At 48.9% G+C, this 25,664-nt stretch overlaps 3 protein-coding genes across 8 annotated transcripts in view; 1 reads left to right on the top strand and 2 right to left on the bottom strand.

Annotated features, from left to right (window-relative positions):
- TSC2 (TSC complex subunit 2) overlaps nucleotides 1–1,582 on the bottom strand; it is a 42,674-nt gene extending 41,092 nt beyond the window's left edge. For both annotated transcript variants that reach the window (XM_067534277.1, XM_067534278.1), the window contains exon 1: nucleotides 570–1,582. In XM_067534277.1, coding sequence (XP_067390378.1) covers nucleotides 570–740 — 171 coding nt within the window. In that variant the 5' untranslated portion in view covers nucleotides 741–1,582. The remainder of the gene's footprint in view (nucleotides 1–569) is intronic.
- Nucleotides 1,583–2,326: 744 nt separating this feature from the next.
- NTHL1 (nth like DNA glycosylase 1) lies at nucleotides 2,327–16,156 on the top strand. Of its 5 annotated transcripts, none has more exons than XR_010917321.1 (6): nucleotides 2,327–2,436; nucleotides 3,544–3,794; nucleotides 7,970–8,140; nucleotides 8,850–9,009; nucleotides 13,034–13,189; nucleotides 15,640–16,156. XR_010917321.1 is itself a non-coding variant. In XM_067534235.1 (6 exons), exons 1-6 carry the CDS (start codon nucleotides 2,388–2,390, stop codon nucleotides 15,644–15,646), a joined length of 744 nt encoding a protein of 247 aa, XP_067390336.1. In that variant the 5' UTR covers nucleotides 2,327–2,387; the 3' UTR covers nucleotides 15,647–16,156. The 5 variants fall into 5 exon arrangements, 3 of the variants coding, with proteins under 3 accessions (XP_067390336.1, XP_067390334.1, XP_067390335.1); XR_010917320.1 differs by lacking the exon at nucleotides 15,640–16,156 and adding an exon at nucleotides 14,308–14,523; XM_067534235.1 differs by having other exon boundaries at nucleotides 13,084–13,189.
- Nucleotides 16,157–16,941: 785 nt separating this feature from the next.
- The window catches only part of NHERF2 (NHERF family PDZ scaffold protein 2), a 95,095-nt gene continuing 86,372 nt past the window's right edge, over nucleotides 16,942–25,664 (bottom strand). Inside the window, exons 5-7 of the mRNA XM_067534232.1 lie at nucleotides 23,887–23,930; nucleotides 23,039–23,101; nucleotides 16,942–19,209 (exon numbers count right to left, since the gene is read on the bottom strand). Coding sequence (XP_067390333.1) covers nucleotides 19,051–19,209; nucleotides 23,039–23,101; nucleotides 23,887–23,930 — 266 coding nt within the window. The 3' untranslated portion in view covers nucleotides 16,942–19,050. The remainder of the gene's footprint in view (nucleotides 19,210–23,038; nucleotides 23,102–23,886; nucleotides 23,931–25,664) is intronic.

Genomic DNA, 25,664 nt, shown 5'->3' with positions numbered 1-25,664 from the left:
ATTATTAAAACAATCCAGGCTCTGCTTTTATTCATTAGAAACGGCCCTCTCCATATCCCAGAATGGCCATTTGGACCATCATAAAATTAGCTGCACATTATCTTAAAAAAAATTTCAGAACCTAATCTTTAGTCATCACCACACAGAGGCACTCAAATCAAGCTGTAACCAACATCAGCAACTTAAAGATCATGTAGAATAACAGAATGAGGAAAAAATGGGAAGTGTGCTCTAATTTAACCTAATATAATTGCACTTTACATTGACATAACGCCTTTCAACCAAGCACCTCAAACTACTTACACACGTTAACTAAGACTCAGCACTTCTATGAGGCAGGTAATCACTACCCCATTTTATGTACGATTGAACTGAGCAATAGGTAGGATAAATGAATTGCCCTAGGTCACAAAAGGAGGCAGTGGCAAAGTTGGAAATAGGATTCAGGAGTCCTGTTTCCTAGTCTCCAGCTTTAACCACTAAATCACATTGCCTCCATTTTTGTGCACATCACCCATAAGTCTCAGCTCAGACGATAAACTCAGTCCTCAGACATTATGACGATTTACCTTGAGTATTTCCGCAGTGATGATAAACTCCGTTTGCTTGCCCTCTGATGATTTGGAACTAGCCCGGGATGGTCCCAAACCAAAGAGGATCTTAAACTTCTCCTTTAACCCAGGGTCCTTGCTTTGCTGCTTCGCCATTGTTGATGAGAAAGCACCAAGAGACCCCTGCATGCATAAAAGAGTTATGGCATAGAGAGCTGTAGGCAGAACGTTTGAACCAGACAACGGCTAGAATCCACCTCACTTTTCAATGTGATATTTACATACTGTTGCAAGTCTTTGCAAACAGGCCAAAGTGTGAACTCCTTCAGATCAGGGGAGAGACAGGGGAAAGGGTGATGCTGCCAGGTATGCGAGAAGCTTGTGCCACTGCAACCATTGCTGAACATGTCCTGGAATTAGCTAGGGGTCTTCAATGTCTGGAGCAGCACTTTCCAGGAGGGCTGTACATGCAATAAAGCAGCACCAAATGCTTGACCAGCACGTGTCAATTTTTAAACTGCTGAGCTGTTTTATTTTGTAGGAACTCATAAGGTGTTTTGCTCCCAGGTTAAAAGCCTTGTATAGTAAATTTCACTTCATAGCAAATTTTGAAAGGAAAAAAAGAAGGCATTATCACAAAAGTTTGAAACTAATTAAATATTGTAGCACACCAGCTGCTGGGGGACAGAAAAGGGATTCAAGGAGTAGGTGTGTAATTCTCAACCAAAAACAACGAAGGCCTTCAGAAGCCTTTTCTCCCACACCACCACAAAACTCCCATTGCACCAGACACCGATTCAGTGGCTGCTAGAGAAATACTGCAAGCACCAAATAAATAGTCTCTTCATCCCATATGCCTCCTTTATGTGAGAAAGAGCATCCCAGCCCCACAACAGACCCGCTGTCCCATGAGCGCTGGGAATAAATCAATCCCCAACATTCACCAGATATACTCTCGTGGGGGCTCCCTTTATAAATCCCTCCCAGCCCCAATATCTCAAATACCTAGACCAGTTCTCTGTACAGCTCCCCACCCCCATATGCCAGCTCCCTCGAGGGACAGGCCCCTTCCACGACCCCTCTCCCACACCATCTCCCATCCCAGGTCCCCCAGAATAGTCCTCTGCATACCCCTACCCCAGCTCTGCTGGGAAGAGCACTGGGTAACCCCTTCCCATCCCCAATAACCCCGCTACTGGCAGGGAGTCCCCGGGACAACTTCCCCCAAAGCGGGTCCCCACCCAACCTCACAGCTCCCTTAGCTGGGCCCCGCATGACCCCCCCATACCCACACTCCAGCTGCTCGCAGGGTGCAGGGGCTCCCCTTCTAACAGTAACCTCAATCTCCACACCCCACTTCCCAGGGGAGACCCCCCATAGAAACACCCCGTGCACCAAGAGCGCCCCCAATCCCCCGAGTGCCCAGCCCCTGGGGGGCCCCCAGACCATCTCCCCAAGGGGAGACCCCCCCCAAGACCTCCTCCCCTCCCCCCCAACTCAGCTCCACAGGCAAAACCCCGCCCCCCGGAGGGTACCCCCAAACCCCAGCCCCCCCGGACGATACCCTCCAGACAGCTCCCCTGGCTCCCCCCGGCCGGGCCCTGGCTCAGGGGACACGCACCCCCCGCCCCCGAGTCCACCCGAGGGCCCAGCCCCCTTACCCCGCACACAAACAGCTCCCCGCCCCCCTCCGGCCGGATGGTCCCGCCCCTTCCGGGTACGGCCGGTGACGTCACTGCCGCGCGGCATGCTGGGGCTTGTAGTCCCTCCCCACCCGGCCACCATGTGCGCGGCACGGTTCCCGGGCCCGCTGCTGCCGGGGGGCGGCGGGGGAGGATGGTGACCAGGCAGCGGAGCAGGGCCGGGGGAGAGGCCGTGGCGGCAGGTACGAGCTGGGGGGTGCGAGATGGAAATGGGGCGCGGGGGGAGGCGGTGGGAGAGCTGGGGGCGGGAGATGTAAATGGGGGCGCAGGGGGGGGTGGGAGATGGAAATGGGGGTACAGGGGGAGATGGGAGATGGAAATGGGGGCGCGGGGGGAGGGGCTGGAAGAGCTGGGGGTGGGAGATGGAAATGGGGGCGCAGGGGGAGGGGGTGGGAGATGGAAATGGGGGCGCAGGGGGAGGGGCTGGAAGAGCTGGGGGTGGGAGATGGAAATGGGGGGCGTAGGGGGGAGGGGGTGGGAGATGGAAATGGGGGCGCAGAGAAGGGGCCCGGATGTGGGTTTGGAACAGGATGGGGGGGGGCACCTGGCTCTGAGGGGCTGTGAATTTGGGGGGAAGTTCCCCTGCTGGAGCTGCTGCCTGCACCCACCCGCCCCGGGGCCCTGTCCAGTCGCTGTTGCGGGAGCGTGGGCCCAGCTCATCCAAGTCGGGTCCAGCTCGTAGGAACTGGGGGTGGAACAGCCCCATCCGGTCACCAAGCCCATCCCCAGGCAGGAGAGTTGCCATAGAGCCCACCCTAGGGGACAGTAACCTGACGCGGCCCTGGGCATTTCTCCAGTCCCGCGTCGCCATGCCCTGGCAGATGGCCGAGATCAGCCCTGACGGGAACCCTTGACGCACAGTCCAGCCCTGTGCGGAGGACACGGGCGTGCGATGGCACGTCGTGCTGTTGTGTTCGTGGTGTGCGCGTCGTTAGGTGTGAAAAGGGCCGTTTTCAGATATGTCCTTGTACAACTCCGAAGTCTACACCGGAGAGCAGGTGTTACTTGGATGTTGTTGGCGTCTGTGTGTTCCGGATGGGAGGGCGTGGGGGACAAGTGTGGAGTGGAACCTTAGCCCGACCTTAGCCGGCCGCATTAGTGAAGGGGGAAGGTTAGCCCAGGTGTATATGTTCATGAGAGAGCTTGGCCAACATGCGTGTATGGTGGGTGGGGAGGGCAGCTGTGGCATGGCGCAGGAAGGGCAAGATGCTGATTTTTCTGGTGAGGAGGGAAAGCCCTTTATTATTCCAAAGGCTGTGGTCTGAAAGTCCCTTTGTCACCTCTTTCAGTAAGTCGGGCCCACAGCATGGCAACCGTCCCATCAAAAAGCAGCAGGAAGAGGAAGAAAGTCCGTGTCCTGTACGACTCTTTGGAAGGAGGCGTTGCTGAGAAGGAGGAAACTGACTCCAGGAGACCGAAATGGGAGCCAAGGAACTGGAGACAGCAGCTGGATAATATCCGGGAAATGAGGAAAAATAAGGATGCGCCTGTGGATCAGATGGGGGCTGAGAAGTGTTTTGACAGCAGCGCGCCTCCAGAGGTAAAGCACACAACTTACCGCTCGACCTGAGAGCAGTCGTTGAGCAAAAGAAGATATTGGGCAACTTTGTGCATCTGTGAATCTCAAACCCCTTCCTGCTGGAGGGCAGGTACCCCCACCCTTGTTTTACACAGGTTTGGTGATTTGCCCCAGGGATGTGTGCGTTTAGGATTTCTGCAGTGGGAAATAACTATGAAAGGTGTGAGAGCTACTGGCCAAGAAAAATGGTGTAAATTCCATGGGTTGTTCAGTGAATGGTTTCTATACGAAAATACCTGGCCGTTGAATGGTGAGTTCCCCTTAACAGTTCCTTGCTGGGCATCATGCCTGCAGGTTCTGTCCTGATATGAAGAAGGGCTGTTCCATGGGGTGGTCTGTCATCCCATTAACTGAACTTAACCATCACTTTCATCAGGGGCATGCCCCTATCTTGATGCCTCCTGCTTTGACCTTGTGTATTGCAACCAAAGAGGAGACTCTCCCTGGTGGAAACCTGTACGATGAAAGGTAGTTATGCGCCGACTGTGCTGACAAGGCTTAATGCTTTGGTGTGGAGGCCCAAGGAGAGCCCATGGCACAGAGCTCAGGTGCGGATCCCTGCTGTTCATTTTGCTCCACCCAGCACTGGACACTGCTGGGTGTTAGGAGAGCATGTAGACTCAGAGAAAGAGAAGCCTGAAGCCACATCCCAAAGAAGGCCAGTGCGGGTCAGCCCTGCACACAAAGCTAAGTATTTAGCAAGTCAGAAGATGAGACCTGGGGGGCTTGTCCTCTCCGCTTGTGCCTCTCGGAGCATCTGGTTATGTTCATTCTCTAATAATATGTTAAGTGTTAGGAACCATGCGGGGGAAGGGGGCAGACTCATCAGGGGAAGAGTCTCAGCAGCTATGTGGACGCTGCCTTCCCCCAGTGCAATGTGTGATGAGCGAGCTCCCTTCGGTGCCAGGCTCTGGAGACTTGCTGTGGAACAAGAGTGTGAATTTCCCCAGCTGTTCTCCACTCATGCACCAGCTCTGACTTAGGGAGAGGAGTGGAACGGGCAGCAGAGCTGTGCGAAGCAGTCCTGAGCGGGAGGTTCATTTTAGACTCAAAACTTGAACCAGATTTTTTGGTCTCCTAGAGTTCAAGGCCAGACCATTCGATCATCTTGCCTGACCCCCTGCATCGCCCCGCTGATTAATTCAGAGAGGGGAGCCCGGAAATGCACCAAAATAAATCAATGGGAGCGTTATTAATGGGATTGTCTCAGCATAATCATCGCTGATTGTTACACCTCTTGCTAGCAGAGAACTGCGGTGAGGCATCTCCCGGCAAGGTGACTTGCAAGGATGGGGAGGGAAGGATTTTTTGTGTCCCTTTTTGCTCTTCTCCGTTGGATAAAGGCAGCCTGTAGGTCCACACACAGAGCTGCACTGATTTAATGTCAGTTAGACGAGTGCAAAGGCTGTTTGGAGGCTCTTGTTTTGGGCTAGCTGAAGTTCATTAGGAACAGCTTTAAGAAACTGAAATAAGCCCCTCAGACAAATGAAGAGCCTCCACCCAGGCGTTTGCAGCAATTTCAATACGTTTTAAAAACCGATTTCAAGTTAAACCGATGCAACTGTCTCAAGAAGACAAGGCCTGTGCTTGTTGTTGGCTGCTAGCCTCTCCCTCCAGCTCAGGAAGGATTAAACGCCTCACCCAGATTCTGTCCAGGCCCTTCCTTCAGGGCACAGTTTATTATTCCAACACTAAACTTGCAGAGTAGCACAAAACCAAGCTGTTCCCCTGCCCGGAACTGGCTCCACGGGCCGAGAGGCCTTTCCCCTTGGGTCTCTTCCCCCTGCCAGTGGAGCCAAACTGCTTTCTGCCGCTTCTCCTCAGCTGAGCTCTTTCAGCTTTTATAGGAAGACCTGGGCCCCTTCCCAGCTGGGTCTGATTATCCCCTTTACCAGGCCCAAACCCTTTTTCTTAAAGGGGCTCTGCTTCAGAACAGGGCTGGCTGGCTCCAGGTCCCCAGCGCCCATAAAGGGACAGACCACCCAGTTACCCACATCTACACAAGAGTTTGTACTGGTTTAACTGAAGCAGTGTGAGTTTATACATAGACCGCTCGAGAACTTAGAGTAGCAGACTTGCCCTGCCTCCTCTTTCCTGTTTGATTGAGTCTCAACATGTGGATGGGGAGAGCTCTTGGCCTTTAAATAAAGGGGCAAAGGTGCTGGCCGTCTACCAAAGGAACTTTTGGTTCCATGTCCAGCAATTTCAGTTAAATAGGTAGTAACAGGCATGGTTTTAAACAGTCTGGGTGCAAATCACATCCCCTCTCAGTTGTGTTTTTTTTCCTTTATGGCTTATCTGATAATGTCACCCTGCCAGTTCTCCCATCAGCCAGAGAGTATTGCAGGGTCTCAAGAGCAGACAAGACTTAAATCTTTAACACACAGAAAAAAGCAGAATTCTGTGGGGGTGGCAGAAGGAATCTTCCCACGCTGCTTTTATGCACTGTAAAGGAAAGGGGGGAAAAGGACACAGATCTAGTATTTTTCTCCCTTAGCTCACCATTAAGAAAACATTTCTTCAAAAATGCAGGCGTGCTGGGAACGGTGCTGTGTTCCCCAAGTCTCTGGCACAGAATGAGAGGCCCAGAATGATTCCGCCCTCCAAAGGGAGCATCTGCACACGTCTGCGTCAGTACAAAAAACAAAGCCTGGTGAAACATTGTGATTTGAGGCTGCGGGGAGACTCTATCAGATTGCATTGTTGGCGTGAGAACATTTACATGAAGGGCAGACGGACTCTGGTGCTCTCTGCGTAACAGCTTGAGCAGAATATACTTGAGTAGCCCACAGGGCTCCAATGGGAGGATATTGAAGATGCAGCTGGGTAGATTTATTTGACATATTGCTCTTCTTATAATCTCTGGCCCCAGGACTGGGGTCATGTCCTGGTCTGAAGTTCCTAGTGAAAATGGTTAGCTTCTGCGTTAGTTGGAGACAGCATGTGATGCGGTAAGGACACATCAACCAGCACAGAGTGATTCTTTGCGGTTAAAGAAAACCACAAGCCATCACTAGGAAATAATTCTTTTCCCTAAGGGAATCGACCTCTTCATTCCAAAATAAAGTCACACATTGTGATAACCTTGGGCTTTTCCTGCTGCTCTCCAGGACTTTCAAGGGCTGTTTTTAGGGCAGCTGAGGAGCCTGAAGCTGGAATTATTGCCCAAATGTTCTGCAATTATCTTGGTCTGCAACAGTAACCCCCAGCACCAAGGGCTTAGCTGAGAAGACAGGGTCTGCCGTGCAGAATCAGAGGGGAGAAAATTCTAACTCAGCAGTAAAACAGGAAATAAAGGCACCAGGCCAAAGTCTGCTCGGTTACACCAGAGCAACTTCACTTATTTCAGTGGAGTGCCACCAGATTGACCCTGGTGTGAGATCAGAATTCAGCCAGCAAGAGTATTTCCGGTGCCTACACACCGGATGATATCATGAGGCCTGAGTCTGGAGAAACAAATTCATCTCAGTGAAATGCTCTGTCCAGTGTAGTTCATCAATTAAATGGTTCAGAAGCTAAACCATTTTCACTAGGAACTTAGTGATTTCCCTGCCTTGCCCACATGGGATGTTACTGCATGGCAGGCTGGTGCACCGTAGATTCACGCCCTGGCTGGCCTGTCACTCATTCTCTACAGAGACAAGTCCTTAGGCTGGTGCTTTGAAAGAGGCCCATGGGAGTTGGGCACCCCAATCCCATTGAAATCCAGTGGGAGTCAGGTGGGGTATTCCAAAGTGCTCTTAAATCACCTCGCCGTTTCTGAAAATCCCAGCTCGATCTTTCACTGTCACGCATGGGGGGGCGCTGATTCCATAGGCATGAACTCCAGTGAGTGCTGATAATAGCGTCCCCTTGCTTTTCTGTACTCTGTGATTACCCATGATTGGAACTTTGTGGAGAGGCGGAAGCAGATACAATTTCTGACTCTTCCCAACTGCAATCAAATCCTTCCAATCTCTTCTTTAAATCATAATAACGTAAGAGCCTAGGACAGGCCTATATGATACTTGTCCATGAGCATGTCACTTGTGTGTGTCACCGTACCCCCTGACTTGCAGACGCCAGACCTTTCAGCATCCCAGCTCTGTCTAGTCCAGGGAGGTCTGTGACGCTCCATCTCCCATCTCGCTCTCTAGGTTATGCGCTATCAGGTTCTGCTGTCGCTGATGCTGTCCAGCCAGACCAAAGATCAGGTGACCTCGGCGGCCATGTTGTGCCTGAGGGAGCACGGTCTCACGGTGGACAACGTTCTGCAGACAGACGACGCGATTCTGGGGCAGCTCATTTACCCGGTGGGATTCTGGAAGGTGAGTGCCGGACCCTAGTGGTCGTAGGTGGCCGCATGTCTAAGCGGATGCCGAATGATACTCCTGATCTCCAAACTGTTGGAGTTGTCTCAGGCATATGTAAGGCACGGAGAAGTGAGTCAGGTCAGGGTGGTTAGATCGGCCCTTTGCGAGCTTCACCCTTCCATAAAAATCATGCAAATGGACTGTGATGGCAGTTGGGAACCACCCCTGTTTCAAGTGACTTGTCTTCAGTCTGTTTTTGCCTATTTATTGATCTCCAAATCAGTGCCCCTGGCTGTCCCATTCACACTCCCCCACTAGCGAGAACTCTTTTCTTCCTTTACGTTTAGTTCTTTTTTCTTCATCCCACCAGAGACCCTCATTTCTTCCCCCTTGCTGCATGCAAACCTGCATCGTGTCCCGCTTACAAGAGACTCCGTACTGATCCACTGCACTTTGGAAGCTGTATTTTATCCCAGTCTGAGCAATCCATATCCAGAACAAGAATGCACTCATTGGCATCATCCCAAGCATGGTTAGAGGTTAGAGCTGATCATATTACAGCTTCTCCCTTCATAGGAAAACCAAGGATGTTTTTCATATTTTCCTCTGCAAACTCACGTCTCTTCCCTCAAATGAAGAAAATAGTTCTGTTGTAGTCTCTGTTACTCCTTTGCATTTCTTGGATGGGAACTCAGATTCTATGCTGTTTGCTTTGATTTCCCAGAGCAAGGTGAAGTACATAAAACAGACGACAGCAATCCTGAAGCAGCAATACGGGAGTGACATCCCCAATACTGTTGCGGAACTAGTGGAGCTGCCGGGAGTTGGGCCCAAGATGGCCCACTTGGTTATGAACATTGCCTGGAACAACGTGACGGGGATCGGTATGTTTTGCAGTGCGTGGGGCGCTGCTCTCAATGATTCAGCCCCTCTTCCCAATCCTAGTCTTCCCGATCCATTTCCTGTAACATCATAATACCTTGCTCTTATAGGGGGCTTCTCATCAGTAGATCTCAATACCAGAAGGGTTCTGAGGCTGGTGAAGTCACATGGGCCAGTCGCTTATTCTGCCTAGATTTACTTATTTGCAAAAGGGGTGTAATCTCTACCTCCTAGGTGTGCTGATTAAGAATAAAGGCATTGCTTAATTAATTATAGCTAGGGACGTGTGGTGGTTTCTATCATGCTTTAAGGTCCACGGATGAAAAGCGCAAAGCAATGGAGATGTAATTCCATGATGCCACTGTTTAAACAAAAAATACCTTGTTTTTTAACAAATCTCACTTCGGAAACTGTCCTGTAGGACCAGCTGCAGAAGGGCCCGAGGAAAGCTTGATTTTTGCGACTGTAATTTGAAACAGCTTTGTTGCTGATGGTTCCTGGAAGGATTTTGTTTGAAACTGGCTGTTGCGGGCTGAATTTGGATGGATTTTAATTTTTGGCCGCAGGGTTCCTGGGTGGAATGGTCAAACAATAGGTTTGTGGCAATCGGTTTCTTTGTTTCTCTGCCCTGTCTCTGGTATTGGAAATGTACAAACGTTGGAGACAGACATAACACTGAAATCAGGTCCTATTTAGATGTCTTCAGCTGATGGGGCTCATCATTTGAAGCCTTCTCTGATTGATAGCGGGGATGGACCTCAGAGGCTTGGTTCCGTTTGAGTGAGGTTCTGCCATCGACTGCACCCCTTCGTTTTAAAAGAACGGAAGTTGGGTGAGGCAAGATTTAGCTAATCAAGGCCAGCAGGTGGCACTGCCGTTCCAGCTTTTCTGTTAGGCTAAGCGGGCGCTCCAGGTATGCATCAAGGTCTGTGGGGCAGATTAATATTCAGAGTGTGTGTGCTGCTTAATCAGAGAGAGTCCTGGGAAATCTGGTAATGCTACCATCTGATGAAGGGCGCCTGCGTGCAGGCCTGAGTGGGAGTGAAAATTCAATACCACGTTCATACAGGCAGCAGCTGAGTCTTGAAACTCACCTTTACAAAGAGCGTTTCTTGCACTAGATTGGGAAGCGTTTGTCTGTTGTTCCTTACGAACATTTAATCCGCTGGTGGGGAGGAGAGTCTGGAGGGAGCGCTAATAGTTTTCCAAGGACTTGTACACGCTGTTTTCATTTAGGAGGCAAAGCCTCACTCTTCCTGTTTACAGCAGTTTCCTGGGCTTTGTTCAATTAGCAAGAGAGAGACCAGTCTGTCACTGCTGATCTAACAATGGTATCCTTTTGCACTAAGAGCCTTTCATCTGAGAGTCTCAGAGCATTTTTCAGACATTCACTGAGCCTCCCAAGCCCTCTGTATAGGATTATTAAAGGGGAAAATCTACGGAGCAGAGTTTGCAACTTGCCTGATGTTAGCTGAGGCGTCTGCAGGACGAGAACCCAGGCGCCCTGGTCCCCAGTCCCATGCCCTGACCCGCTAGAGCACACAGCCACAAAGAAAACTGCTCACAGAGAAACAAACTGTATGTCAGATGGTTTGGCTGTCTCGCAGCCTGCAGCCCCAACCTGCTTGTCCTGTGAAAACCCTGGCTTCATTCACAGCCGTATCCCACGGCCCCTCTGTTTTTGGGCCATGTATCTAGAGAGAAGCCACCTCTCTGCAGCGTCCTAGCAAAGTTCTTGAGATGATCAGTGACCTTTCATGACTTAGAGTGATCCCTGCCGAGAGGTAACCCCACGTGATCCTGAGACCCACCAAGCAAACCCTCTATGCAGAGAACTCCCCCGGAGGTCAAAGGGCCTTCTGGGATCAGGCTGTATTGTCTAAGGGAAGAAAGGTCTTTTAATTACGCAAATGCCCCCGCCCCCACATTGATCAAAAGCTAATAATCATCCTTCAAGATACAACTAAAACAGCCTTTGGGCCTTGCCTGCTGCTGTTTTCCAGCTCTCCCGTCTTTAATGCAGTAGGAGTGCAGATGTCACGGTTGCAGCTGGAAAGGGCTTTGACTTCCTGCTCGGCCTGGTTTGGAGCCGTTCTGAGCTGGCTAGGATCCTTCCCTGACACCCCGTCTGGCCACAATGCTGAGACACTGTTATGCAGCTCGGCAGAGTTTGTCTCTCGCGGTAACCCTCCGCCTGGAGGGCTGCTAACCCTCTGTAGACCAGAGTTGCTGTAGCATCTCCCAGGGATCGCAGTGGGAGCAAAGCTTGGTACTTTGGTAAATCAGTGATTTAAGTTCCTTACCTTGGGGTTTCTTCTATTGGATCCTGCTCTAGCACCCTTCCTTGCTGCCCACTTACAGAAGAAAGTGCCAGTAATTGAATTATGAAGAAAAAGTAAATCTCAGCACTCAGGAGTATTGTTTAATTAACTCCGGAAATGTTGGCTACTTCGTTGCAATAAAAATATTGTAACAGTCCTGACCTTTGAGGGCTATATAGCATGTGTGCTGGCTGCCTCTTGGTTTCCGAGTGCTGTTAACCATGCTGGTTTTGACCTAGAAAGCCCGAACTGGCCTGGAACCCTGCCTGAAAGATCAGCTGTGTCCCTGGGTGATGCTGCCATGCCTGCTGTCCGTGTGGACACCAGAGCTCCTGTGGGTCGGGAGGAGGGCAGAGGGCATTTTACAGGGTGTGACTGACACTCTCTGCCCATCCTTTGGTCTGAGAGCGCCTCAGTCTCCTGACCTTGAGGGTCCACTGTAGGTTGATCTGTTTTGAGGAAAGAGGGGAGTATGGCGGGGATGGGGATTTGGGGGAAGAGAGAGAGACTCATTTTTGGCTGGTTCCATTTGGTGAAAGGGTGAGGACTGGCGGCTGCTTTTGTAGACACGGGGGTCTTTTTAGTGACTTTTTTTTGGAGGGGGGGGGGGGGACACAGGGAAAGCACCAAGCACTGTGGAGGACTGGATTTGGGACGTGGCGGTTTACTGACCGAACACGGAAATCACAATTCGCAAAGCCGTCTCCATAACCCCTGGTGTACAACCTGCGTCCTCCTAACTGGGTAGTGTTGAAGAATGAGTTGGGAATGGAAGGAGCTCTTCCCCCTGCCTCTCCATCCAGGCTCTGTCATCTGCTCCTGGGTTTCTGAATGACAATCTGAGACTGGCCTGGTAGCTCCATGAGCAGGGAGAATGAATAGTTCTCCTGCCCTCCCCCGAGATATTTAGTCATAACTCCAAGCAAGTCTTCATTTAATCCACATTCTCAGAGAGAAGTGTGAAAAAATAACTGCGCTGAAATGTCCCAGCAAGTGGCCCCAACATGGGGGCAAGATGCTGGTGACATGGACTGGCTGGGCAGTGTGAGGGGTTTCTCAGGTTGGCAGAAAATTCAGGGAAAAAAGCAGAGTCTTACCTTGCATTTATCTGAGAACGCCGGTTCCGGGTTCTGGAAGGAGGCAGATGGTCCGATGAATAGGGCGGTGGCCTGAGAGTCGCTCTGCTGACCTTGGGCAAGTCATTTCCCCTCGGTTTCCACAGCCGTGAGATGGGCGTGACGATGCTTTGAGCTCTGTGGGCAACAAGCACCCCACGAGAGTTTGGTGGCATCAGTCTGCACTCCTTGCTGTCGTGGGTAAGGAGTTGAGGGGTTGCCAAAATATCCTAAAACCTCAGGAGTGATAAGCTGCCTGTTTGCACAGGGGGCAGCTTAGTGCCGGGGATACATAGACCAAGGAAGTGTCTACAAGCCAACTCAAGCCCTGAATCTTGGCACTTCTGAATGACAGGCTGGTGGGGAGGGGGCTGGTCTGTGTCACACTTTCACCATGGGCAAGACATTGCCCTTCCTTCTCTGTATGGATTCGTGACCCCCCACGTACCCCAGCCGCGGGACCCTGCCTCCCACCGCCCTGCTTTTGGACAGCAAAAGCCCACTTGCCATCTGCTCTCAGATGGCAGAACCTGCCAGGACAGGCTGGTGCAGCTGCTAGGGGACCTGACTTGCCTGCTTTAATTCCTCAGACCTCTTGACCCAGGTGTTCCCTCCTGACTCCGATCTCTCTGCTCCGCAGGCGTGGACACCCATGTGCACAGGATTTCTAACAGATTGAAATGGGTGCAGAAGGAAAGTAAAACCCCTGAACAGACCAGAGTGATGCTGGAGAACTGGCTGCCCAGGTGAGGTGTTGCATGTAACAGAGGACCTGGGCTGTTTTTCAGCTGCTGCTTAGCTCTGAAGTCCTGACCCTCCCCCCCACACACGGTCCCCTTCCCGTCCCCCCTTGTAATCTTCCTGGGAAACTGCCGCCTGCTGGCCTGAAGCATCTTTTGGCCATGGCGGCGGTTTATGGCAAGAAGCAGCTCCCACATCCAGCACACAGCACCCTGCTGAGCTGTTTCCTACCCTGCCCCGTGGCATGTGCAGTGACCCTGTCCCCCTCTCCTTGTCACAGACGCAGCAGGGAGGGAAGTCACTGCGGTGCACAGGGAGCAGCCAGCACAGAAGTCCGGCGCTTGGCCGCAGGGTGTTTCTCATTTCCCGGGGAGCGGCACTAGTCCAGCTGTTTGGACGGTTCACAGACATGCGAGATGGCAGAGACTTTCGGTCACTCCTAGTCTGTGTCACAGGGCTTGGTCCCTGCCGTGTAGTCTATGTTGTCTGGTTTAGTTTAACACCACCCACGCCCATCGCTGCCCTTGGGAGGCCGTTCCACCACTAGGAGACCTTTCTGTCTGCTGCTCTTGTCAGCTGCAATGGAGTTTGCCAGGGATAAACTCCAGCCTATATCTGAAAAGGATCCATCAGTTTCTCTGTATATCAGAGACTCAGAACAGGCATTGACTAGGCAGGAAACCCCACGCAGTGCCCTGAACCAGCACTCCACTCCACTTGCGATGGCCACTGGCATTTTCACGGTGTAATCCCAGCCCTGGGCGCAGTGGGGATCTGGTGCTGGTGGGTAACACGGCCGATACCGTGCACTCAGGTAGGGCCGATCTGTCTGGTTCATCCAGCTGTGTGCCTGCCTTCCCCACCTCCCCTGGGCACCGCGGAGTAAAGAGAAAAAGCTACTTTTGTGACTCCAGCCCACCAAATTCCTGGCCGCCAGCCAGCACTGCAGGACTGTGCTCTGGGAAAGTCGGCGGGACGAACGGGCGGGTGCTCGGTCTGAATACGCCTCCATGAGGACAAGACAGCCGAGCAATGGGCGGGAAAAGAATGAAGAACCTGAGCGGCTCTTTAATCCTGCTCGGCAGCTCAGTTTGCAAAACTCGTCGCCCTTCTCTGTGTGCAGGGATCTCTGGAGTGAGATAAACTGGCTTCTCGTGGGCTTTGGCCAGCAGATCTGCCTGCCTGTCAACCCTCGCTGCAAAGAGTGCCTCAACAGAGAGATCTGCCCGGCTGCTAAGAGATGCTGAGCAACAGAACTGCACTGGGGCTGGCAAGCCCCTGGACCCTGAGCCCCGGTCAGATTGCACTGGGTCCAGGGGTGGGGGTGAGACCTAATGCTGCCGAGAGATGGGACAGGGATGCAGATCGCGGATCTTGGGAGAGGAAAAGCGCGCTCTGAAATGCAGCAGTGCTGCGGAGGCCGTGTGGGTGTCTCACACACACACACACGCTCTGCTGCAGGGACGACTGGGAATGGGGAAATGATACCCTCTACCCCAACAGAAACTAGTTTGTTCTTGGTCAGTCTGACAGGCAGGCAGTTTATCCAGGTAACGCTGCTGGTTTGGGTCCTGATTCAGGAGGGCACTTAGTGCACTTTTTAGCCCTACTGAAAGCTGCAGGATTTAAGCACATGCGTACGTGCTTTCCTTACGCAGAGCCTTATAGGTCTGCAGCAAGAGGGATGAGAAAGTAGCTCTGTTCTGACCCTGTTGCAGAACCTGCCTTTCAAATCGTGCAAAATTTGGAGTGGTTCAATATTGGAATGTGGGAGGGGGTTGGGGCAATCTGTCACTGAACCAGGCCCATTCCAGCCGCCGCTACGGCGTTTGGCTTAATAAGATGATATTGGTTTGAACGATCCTTTTGTGGGTCCAGATTGAACCCCTAAGGAATTGAGGGTGAATTGAAAGGGGAGAACTCCTCAGCCAGCTCTATAGCCGTGCAGCGGAAGGAAACAGGCCCAGCTCCTCAAAGGCACCTAAAATTCCTGCAGTATTTAGGGGAAATGCCTAAGTTACCCATGAGGGATAGTGCTGGGAAGAACTTTGCTCCTGAAACATTTAAGATTCCAACAACTTGTTCTTGCACTAGCCCCTTGCAAATTTTGCCCAGCACAGTGGCCAGATCAGCAACTGGCTGGAGTGGAAGGCCTGCTTTATTTTGTGTGCATAATACGGAGTGCTCTCTATTATAGTGGTGTCACCCACAGAGCCTGTGCGTCACATCTGCAGTGCTCTGTCTCGAGCTGGGCAGGAACGCTGGCTCAGCAGTAAGCACGGCAGGTTGGGAGTTTTAGTCTCTGTACTAAAGGGGACATACAAAGGGGGAAATCTGGCTTGTGGGTTTGTTTTTGTTGGGGGGTGGGGGTGGGGGGGTTCTTTCTAACGTTTTAAAGAATGCCTTCAAAATTATGCTCTTTCCAAAAAAGAGAGCGGTCTATCCCCCCCATTAGATACTGAAGTCTCATTTATGCTGAAGACTACTTAAAACTGGAGAAGCAGTGGGTATATGGCATCAGAAACACCAAGGAGAAGAGCTGATTGAGAGAAGTGGTTTTTGTTTTTGTTTTTTAAATAAACTTTTAACATTTTTAGTGTATGCCTGTTTATCCCCCACACTTGGGCAAAAAGTTCTCTTTGCTAAAGATTCACTAGGCCCAGTTTTTTCCAGTTAAGGGTTGAGAAAGCTCCCAGCCTGGATTTCTGAGTCATCAAGAAATTAGCCAGCACTAAAAAATGAAGCCCATACTGGACATTCCTACATTTAAAAAAGTAGAAAAACAAAAGCAAATTTTTCATACCTCCAAGAAGCTAAAAAAAGCCCCAACCATTTTCTTTGCAAGTCACCTTTCAAAGCAAGGACAAAACCATTAACCCCGTTGCAGAGCTGGTTTGGTGCACTTTTCTAACCAGCAAATGGGATTTTCCTAGAACACCTGTTGTGCTGCTTTTCTGAAGCTTTTTACAAAACCAAGACTGAAATGAACAGGCTAATTACCCTCTGAAAGCTGTACATGACAAAACAAAGTTTATTCTTGACATTACAGTATACATTGTCTTTACAATGCAGATAGCTTTATACTTGTATTGGTTTTTCAAGTTAAATGTACAGAAACTGAATAATTATTAGAGCTATTAGATGTCAGAAATAATGATAAGTGCTTTAACCATGAGCAATTTCCATTGACTACGCAGAGATAATTTTAAAACCTTATTGGTACATATTGCATACCTGATTTCTTTTGATCCTTGTGTAAAAAACAAAAACAGAAAACCCCACACCCATGCTATTTTCCCCTTGACTACATTGGTTCTGTGTTATGCAAGAAATATGGTATTTACAGGCTTTTAAAGAATGACTTTCTTTTTTCCAAACATATGTTCTATGACGTAGTTTAACATCTACCTTGTAATGAACTGGGGAGGTTCTACCCCCTCGCAGATGATCTCTGGCTTGGTTGGAAGTGCAGGGATTGGAAGCAATCAGCATATCATGAGAGAGTGTAAGGATTCTTTTGTGACCGACCTCTCAGAGCAGCATACGTTTGTTGTGGCCCACCACCACCAGTCCCCCTCCCCATCAAATTGCCTTTTGAAAAACGCACGGTAAGAGGCCAATATGAGCTTCCTCTAGGGCAGAAAAGCTCTAAACTTCTGCTGAAACCCTCTCGAACCTGGCGCCAGACCCATGCATTTATAGCCAAACACAAAACCCTATTTGCATCCATCTGCCCCATTAACACTGTACATCCTCCCTAAAAGAAAGCCCAGCCAAAAGCCCGGTCTTCGGTATAGTCACAACCACACCCTTCACTATTCCCTGCAAAGAAGCCGAACGCCCCCCGGTCAGTTGCTATAGCTTCCGTCCTTTCACCCCGTCCCATCCTGCGATACATCCATCTACTGAAAGGACCAGTAAATGTTATAAGGCACTTTTTTTAGCTCAGTGTTACAAAATATACCCAGAACCTTAACAATACCATAGTGCACTAAGTCAAAGGCCACTTTTCGTTACCGAGTCCGAGGGTAACCTGGGGCAAAAACTATACCGTGTGCTTTAGCTTAAATAGCCACTATTGCAAATCTTACACTCTCGCCCTAGTGCGGCGTTAGCTGGGGGGGGCGTGGGCATTTGTCTGAACTTTCTGCTCTGCCCACCCCCCGCCCAAGCTTCTTAATACTATTTTTGCCATTGTTACAAAATACATGTCGGCCAAAGAGGCTGTTTTGTTAGCTTTTGGTAAGAAGGCAAACGGGGATCAGCCCGCCTTTTACGACACGGCGCCTTCCCCAGTAAAACTCCACTGCCTGGAAGCCATGGGTAAATATTTCATTTAATTTTCGTTATTGTCCCTCATGTGATGCCCAAGGTAAGTTGTGAAGGTTGTATACTGGTTTAGTCATGGCTAGTGATACAGTTTAATGATACATTTCTCGAACAGCGAGAGCAGGGTGTTTTTAAAGTGGGACAAAGCCGAAGTAGTTGTCTGCCCCACCAACGCTGCTGCCTGTTTAACGGTTAGTAATACGGTGAGGACCCGCAGATGGCATTCCTTCTTCACATAAGACTATCCACATGCCAGATCACATTGCTACACTGGACCCAGCACATCGACACGAGAGAGCGCTGGTCATTCTTCCAGGTTGGAAATACAGCTGGTGAGAGATCAGCAGAAGAATGTGAGAGATTGAAAACATGAGTCAGCAATAGCATAGCAGGTTAGGGTCATAGTTTGGTTCTGAAGCCAGCGTCTGAGTGGAACAGCGGCCGCTGGTTTGCTCCTGCTTGAAGCCCCGTTTTCATGAGAATAAAATGCCTCCCAAAACCGAGTCTTCAGGGATTTCCAGTGCCCTGCTGAGGAGACGGTCAGTTGTGCTTCTTTGAAGAGCCATGGTTCCAGTGTCTCATTGAGTTTGTTCTCACAGGGCTTCCAGCAGAGACGGGGGACAGAAATCCTTGCCTGTGGGTGTGCTAACAGGAATCACAGACGTTCCTTTCTCATGGAGGTGGGGAAGTTTATGCCCCTCCTCTCCTGTCATTTCTGCATTTTAGTAGGCAGATCCAAGGCTAGGACTGTTTGGGTTATAAGGTTTTTGTGGGTGTTTTGTTTAAGTCCTACCGTCTTCTCAATACGCAGAGTTTGTTTTGAGGGGAAGTGAGGGAGGGGTTCAGAAGGGAAAAGGTTTGCTGAGAAAAGAGCTTTTATTGCACTGGTTTACGGGATCCTGGGGGTGGGGAGTGGTTCCAGCATTAACTAGAAACAGATGAGAATTTTTTTTTTTTTTTTGCATCAAAAACCTCAAAAAAAACAAAAAACCCACCAACCCTTCTCAACAGAGACGCCAACAAGAGAGAAATGTATAGCCACTGACCATTCTCCCACCATGTCAATATTGAACAGTGTAGCCCAGAGTGGGATTTTTTCAATTTATTTTCTTTTTAAACAAACTATAATGTTTTTAATCGAAACGAATGAGAGTTTGCAGTTCGGGAGTCCACGGCGGGAGGCTTTTAAACACGGGTGCGGAGTAGCCAGCCTGCGGTTCTGGGGCGGGGGAAGCCCGAAACAATAAAAACCTAAATAAAGCAGGTAAGAGGCAAAAGTGAAATCTTGCCAGTCTTTTCTCAGGAGCAACGTGGGAACTGCAGGCAGCTGGGTGACTGCTGGGAGGAGCCTTGGTCCTCTTCTTTCGACTGCAATCACTTGTAAATAAAAGACACTGTAAAGATTTGCCTTGCAAGAAGCAACTGCGGGCAAGCAGAGCACGAAGCGTCTTGGGGCGACAGCCAGGAAGGGGGCTGGTGCGCGTTGCCGATGTCCACGCTGGAGGCTGGGCATGAGGGGAGGAGCTGCCGGCAGAGCTCAGAAGTTGCTGAAAATCTCCCGCTTCTTGTTCCAGTCCATCTGCGGCGCCCTCTTGTTCACCCGCTTGGCGCGCACTTTCTCTTTGGCCTCTGCCGCAGTCGGGCTCAGGCTCAGGCCACTTTCCTCGAACGGGTCCTTCTTCTCAGAGTCTCCCTCCTGCGGAAAGGAAGACATGAACAGCTTTCCTGGGGCTGTGTGTTTTTGTGCTGTGGGTGTGCCAGGCTGCCCCCCTGGGAGTGAAATGGCCCCTGCAAGGATGCAGTTTAACCGCCGTGGTTTAACTGGTGAACTGTCTTTTTGGCCAGGGATTTAATTACAATAGTGAGAAGCAGATGCCCCCCAGCACGTGTGGCTGGAAATGGAAAAGCAGAAGCACGGAAAGGCGGTGCCCTTCCCAAAGGTGAGACGGAGCCACGGCTGGAAAAACAAAATTAAACCCCTAGTGACAGTAGAAACTTCTATAAGAGACAACCTGAGGGAATAACTGTGAGCCCTGTGGAAATACAAACGTGCTCATTATAGCAGGGTACGGCCGTCATGTTTAATTGAGGACCACAACTGAGTTCCTGGTTTGGTTACACTCCGGTCTTGGTTAACTAGAAGCTCCAGTGTTTAGCGTGGAGGAGAACCCTAGCTGATCTTTTTCAAACTAGATGGCTTTAAAAAGGCCACACCTAGCACTGCACTTCCAAGCCACCAGGTGCTACAAGGCAAATATTTGCTCACAGGGTTATTTATACTCCACTGAGAAGCTGCCCCAATGCAGTGAGAATAGCACCTTGGGAGATGCCTAATAAAAAGGATAATAATCAAACATTCTTTGGGCAAATCACTGGACATTTAGCAGAGCTGGGTCTAATATGTCTTGTACAAAACTTGATTCATAGCTTTCCCCTCCTCCCCCACTACTGACTGCTACCACCTCAGGAAACCCTCTGAGCAAAATCCCAGTGGCCTGTAAATTCATCTCAGCCCTCTTATTTCTGTAATGGGTAAAAGATGCACTTCAAATCCTTAGGGAACAATTAATATGCAGGATGAAGTACTTTCAGCTAAATATCTATTAGTCTTCTGCAGAGACGTTTTACTGCAGGCCTTAAACTGCATTACTGCACTTCCATCTTCATGCTAAGCACAAAGATTATTTAATTGGGACTTAGAATCCATTAATTTGCACTGGCAGAGTATTGGAGCACATGGAAGTATCTTTTCTGCTATGACTTCTTTAGTTAGCATGTTTATATGATGGACGGGCTGTATATGGAGCTTAATTTAACGCTACTGCTTCAGTAATCGCATTTGCATTTAATAGGTTTTTGGGGGAGAACAGCATTCGGGCAAGCGCCACAAAGTGATGCTCAAATGTTGGCAAGACATTCGCATTTTCAATTCGGTCATAAAAGCATGAAGATCTTAGATGGAAAACTGGGCTAAAGGCCTGATTCTTCATTGCCTTGTGCGGTCATTTACCCCAGTGAGATGTATAAAATGCCACCCGATCTGACTGGTAGTATTTTGTACTCCCTTTGCACTGCTGGAAGTGATTGTACCAGGTGCAGTATAATGGAGAACAGGCCCTTAAAGTGTAAGGGAAGTTTTTAAAGCCATGTGCTTGCTGCACTCCTATTGATATTCAGCTGAAACTCCAACCAGCACTTCCAACATTTATCTCCAAATGGCCATGGCCAAAGTTTTCAAACTGAGGTGTCTCAGATTGGCACCTGAATGAAAATGGCCAGATTTCAGGGGCACTGATCATGAATTCTTCCACTACTTCAGTCTCTGAAAATCAGATCACTTTTATTTTGCACCTAAATCTGAATTCAGATGCCTAATGTTAGGCATTCAAGTCAGAACACTTTGTTCATGATTTTTTTTTAAAAGTGATTTTGGGCGCCTGCATTTTTGGACATGCAATTTAAGACACCTTAAAAGGACCTGATTTCAGAGGGGGGTGCTCATTATTTTCTGAAATTTGGGGCTCTTTAAGATGTTTCTTGTTTGGGCACAAAAATCTGACACCCCCAGAATCAAGTCACTTTTCAAAAATCAGTGGTTTTGGCCAATGCATTTCTTTATTTTTAGTGACCCATTCCAAGGCATGACAAGAATGAAAGTTAAAGGTCACTCAACTCAAATTTTTAAAAATCCTTGACTTCTTTGACTAACCACATGCTGAGTTAGTAAAATTAGAAGTGTTATAAATCTAATCTTTTCCCCCTTTTATGCCATCTGTTTGCTTCATTCAGCGGTCAACTGCACTGTCCTAGTCTGGATCTCACACTCTAGTAGACTGCTACAAAGTCTCGCTTTTCAATAAGCAGAGAACTGTTGAATTTTTTTTTTAATCCTGACGTTTGTATTCAGTTTTTTAAATTCATGACACATTTCTATTCCTGTTCGATTTTGTGAAATCTTTCCATGCAACTGTATTTCATGTGATTATATTTAAGACCCACAATTAGCTGAACAACAACGGGCATCCTGTAGCACCTTCAAGACTAACACATTTCTGCGGGCATAAGCTTTCGTGGGCTGCAACCCACTTCGTCAGATGCAGCCCACGAAAGCTTATGCCCACAGAAATGTGTTAGTCTTGAAGGTGCTACAGGACTCTCCTTGTTTTTGCTGTATACAGACTAACACGGCTACCCCTCTGGAAATTAGCTGAATGTATACCTTTACCTTAAACCCTTGTGCCGGGCTAATTCTGTAGTACCAGCTGACCCGTTTTAATGATGTTATCAACGAGCTCCTTCATAGTTATTACTCTGCCTCTCACCTGTCCCTTGTTTTAGACCCAAGTTTACCTCTAACACATTTATATTCCCTTTGGGTGCCAAATAATTTAGGATACAGCGTGACTCGTGACATTTTGCTTACAGAAAGCTTTGGTTCTGTATTATGCTTCCTAAATCTGCTGGTTTCTGGGTGTCCTTTTCTGGAAGAGAGAGGCTGAGAAGTCCAAATACTGCTGTGCAGCAGAGCCCTCCTTCTCCACGCATCAAGCTCAACTTTGTTCACCATGCCCTCACAGTACACAAAGTTAAGTGCATGCGTAAGTCTTTGTCACCCGGGGGGCCTAACTCAGTAAACAAATAAGCATCACAACAGTGCACCAGAATCCTTGCAAAACTTGTCTGTATTAATGAGGGACATCTGCTGCCTTTGGCAGAGGTCACATGAAACCAGGAAGCTTTCCTGTACCCCTGACAAAGAGTGGAAAGAATGCACAGTTTGGACTCCAGCGCATGGAGTCCGTGGTTCGCTCAAAAGAGACAGAAGCAATCCAAGTAATTCGAGCCTCTCAATAGTCCCTTTAAATTCCATTTAATCAAACCCTGCACATTTTAGCTTCTGCACATCTGAATGCAGAAGAACAGTAATAGGCAACATCGTGGTGGTTAGTTTCTCTCCCCTCCCCCCTTCGAATGTAATTAAACGTTTAGTTATGGGTTTGGGTTTTTTTCATTTGCTAGTTTTCAGTTGATTTCCCCCCCCCCCCACATTTACATTTTCATAACATCATCATCTTGCATTTCCCAAACACCTTTCATCCCATGGGATCCCAGAGCCCTTCATGATTTATAGAGATTGCTCACCCATCGTGGAAATGCAGCCACCTCTGGGTTGGAACCTGGCAGCTGTTTAACAGCTCACAATAATACTACATGCTAGTTTAGGGCAGGAAGTGCAGAAAAATCTTGTTTTCTAATTACTGGGAGAATTTAGGTCATGTCTACATGCACAGCGCTGCTGCGGCACATCTGGTGAAGACACTCTATGCTAGTTCACATTAGCACTTATATCGTATGGCTTACAACACCCATAAGCAATGTAAGTTGTACCGACATAGGCAGTGTAGACATGGCTTTAAAGAGGCAGAATACAATTATACCCAAATCTGAACCTAAAGCTGAAAGGGTTTTTAATATGCATTCTTCTATAATATGGAAACGAAAACTTGTAAAAATGTATATTTTACCTCGGATTCCTTCTCGGGACTTTGGAGATCACTGTGGGATGAAGACATGGATCCTCCGTTCAGCTGTTAGAAATGGAAGTGTTAACATGTACACACACACATACAGCATAAAGTGAGCTGAAAAACACTGTGTGGCGTTTACAGCCCCATGGGATAAGATCAAAGCCCATTCTGCTAGGTGGAGAGTCACGTCTGTTTTTTTCTAAACACCTGGCTGGCTGCAAAGCAAAGAGACTGACGCAGGGGAACTGTAAATTCAAGTGACAAAAAAATTCAAATGTTTACTAGCAAATTACACAGACTCCTCCAATGCAGACGTGGTGGAGGCAGGATCCAGCTACAATTCCTCAGGGATCAGTGGAGCTCCACCCACTTACCCCAGAGCAGTTTGGTCCTGTGTCGCTACTCTAATTTAGCAACTATTCGGGTCCCATGCTTGATGCAGGAGCACGTAATTAAATAGCACAGAAGCCAGCCTTGAATTAAAAACTGCAGAGGGAAGTAATCAAATTCAATATATGTTAATTAATCTAAGCTAAATAAGCCTCAGAACCCTCTCTGAGGTAGTGGTCAGCCCCACGTCACAGCTGGGCAAACTGAGGCATGGTCACCTTGCTCCCGACCGCAAGGTGAGTCAGAGCCGCAGCTGGGCTGAGAACCCAGGAGTTCTGATTCCACCTCCCCTGCTCTAATTACATGGTCACACGTCCTCCCAAAACAAGGTGAACTGGGATGTTGACATTGCTCCCTGGCCAGATTTGCCTCTCAAAAATAGCTAGACCTCTGCTGTGCTTTTCCATCCATCAGTCTATTTGATTCATCAGAATACACGCATGACAGACACTCACCTGGGTTTGTGCAGACCCATTAGTAATAGGCAGAGGCACCGCACCTGTAGACCAAGCAAAGGGAAGCCCCGGTAAATACATTTAACAGGAGACTGATGTGCGTCAGACAGATCTTCCTCTAACGTACCCACTCTGGGAATTCTCATGTGCCTTCCCATTTCCAGGGTTAATAGAGTGAAGCATTCTTTGCAGACCACATGAACTGTGGCACGTATGTTCTCCTGAAGTCACAGTCAGATTGCACCCCAGGCTTTTTATGATCCCCTACAAAAATCTATTCATTCGCTTAGGTTTCTCTTCAGTGACCCACCTTGTTTTTAATTCCCCCTTGTTTCATTTGATTTCTCACACACGCACACCCCCACCCCCCAAAAAAAGACACCTTGTGGCTCATTTTGGGGTGAAATAGCTTCTTTTCTGAATCAAATGTGACATAGAGCCATTTTTGCTCAAAAAATGGATCTTGTTTGACTCAGAAAACTCGTAGTCCCAAGCGATATTCTTTACTGCAATTGTCACCTTGTGAATTTCACAATAAAATGCGGGTGGGGGGAGAAACCTGTTTTGGGAGTCATTTTGCATTTTTGTAACATATCTTTCACTGCCCTCCAATTATCCTGCACTATTAACAAAGGACAACAACTTAGATGAGCCGCCAATCAACCATTTCCCATCCCTGTTAGGAAGGAAGCTTGGAACAGATGAGATGCAATCACTGAACAGTACAGATGTGCCAATCGTGGAACAGCCAGTATGAAATAGGTAATCCCTCGGTGTAGGCTGTGAGTTTCCTGGGTGACTGTGTTTTGTGTGTCAGAGTAAATTCCAGGCAATTTCCATACCATGAGAATGCAAAGTTGCCACTTCTAATACAAAGGCGCTGCATCACCATGTCAGCCGTGACATCGTGCCAATGCCAAAAGTATTTCAGGACTGTTTTCAGCCCAGCTTTCAGGACTCAACCAACCCCTGGCACTGCCAAAAACAAGCCAAGGCTGCAAAGTCTCAAATGAGTAGCAATCAGTGAAAGCCAGGGCCATTTCTCACAAAAATCCTAATTTGGAGTCTAGGGTGGTGCAAAAACCCAAATTGGGTGTTTTTAAACTCAGCCTGTCCCTGTATTAGCAGCGATACAGGCCTGATCCCTAATGATCATGACATTTACAAAGAAAGAGGTGACACAACACATTCTAGTACTGCAGTCAGAGTTTTGACGCCAGGACACACTGCTTGAAGAGACAACTGAACATGAGTCGTTTCTCAGTAACACTGGCTGCATCTCCTCAAGTGGAGAACAAGGGCTCCATTATCATGTGTGCCAACAGCAGAGTATCTCTCGCATCATCTGTTTGTTCCAGTTTTGAATTCTGAGCATCTGACACCACTTTCCTCCTGGGTGGATCTTAGAATTGTTTGACCCGTTTTTTTGGACAGCTCTCTCCACTGAATAGTTGAAAGAGCCAAGTGATTGCTGGGGCCAGAATTCAGCTTAGATAAGAAACAGCTGTGTTGAAAAACAGAGCTCCCCATTCAGCCGACCAGCAAGGAGGGAAATGTGTGCTTGGTGGAATGCAGAGATCTCTCCAAGCACAGGAGTCTGCAGCTCCGCAGGTCAAAGAGTAGATAGGCAGCCTTCTCTGCCAGTTCTCAAGAGCAAGGATAATATTTATTGCCCCAATTATCAGAGCTAGTGCTATCATGTGAAATGTCTTCCTTCACTTACACATGGCGCTCGCGCTGTGTGTGTGTGTGTGTGTGTGTGTGTGTGTGTGTGTGTG

Source organism: Emydura macquarii, unplaced genomic scaffold, assembly GCF_026122565.2.
Source record: "Emydura macquarii macquarii isolate MOO-44397 ecotype Brisbane River unplaced genomic scaffold, CSIRO-AGI_Emac_v2 contig_3390, whole genome shotgun sequence".
NCBI classification, from domain to species: domain Eukaryota; kingdom Metazoa; phylum Chordata; order Testudines; family Chelidae; genus Emydura; species Emydura macquarii.
The sequence above is the reverse complement of the archived record's forward strand: the minus strand, read 5'-3'. Positions and strand labels throughout refer to the sequence as shown.

Coding starts and splice junctions, on each gene's coding strand:
- NTHL1 (XM_067534233.1), top strand. CDS start 2,388: ATGGTGACCAGGCAGCGGAGCAGGGCCGGGGGAGAGGCCGTGGCGGCA. Junction 2,437..3,543: donor GGGAGAGGCCGTGGCGGCAG/GTACGAGCTGGG, acceptor CACCTCTTTCAG/TAAGTCGGGCCCACAGCATG. Junction 9,010..13,083: donor GAACAACGTGACGGGGATCG/GTATGTTTTGCA, acceptor TCTGCTCCGCAG/GCGTGGACACCCATGTGCAC.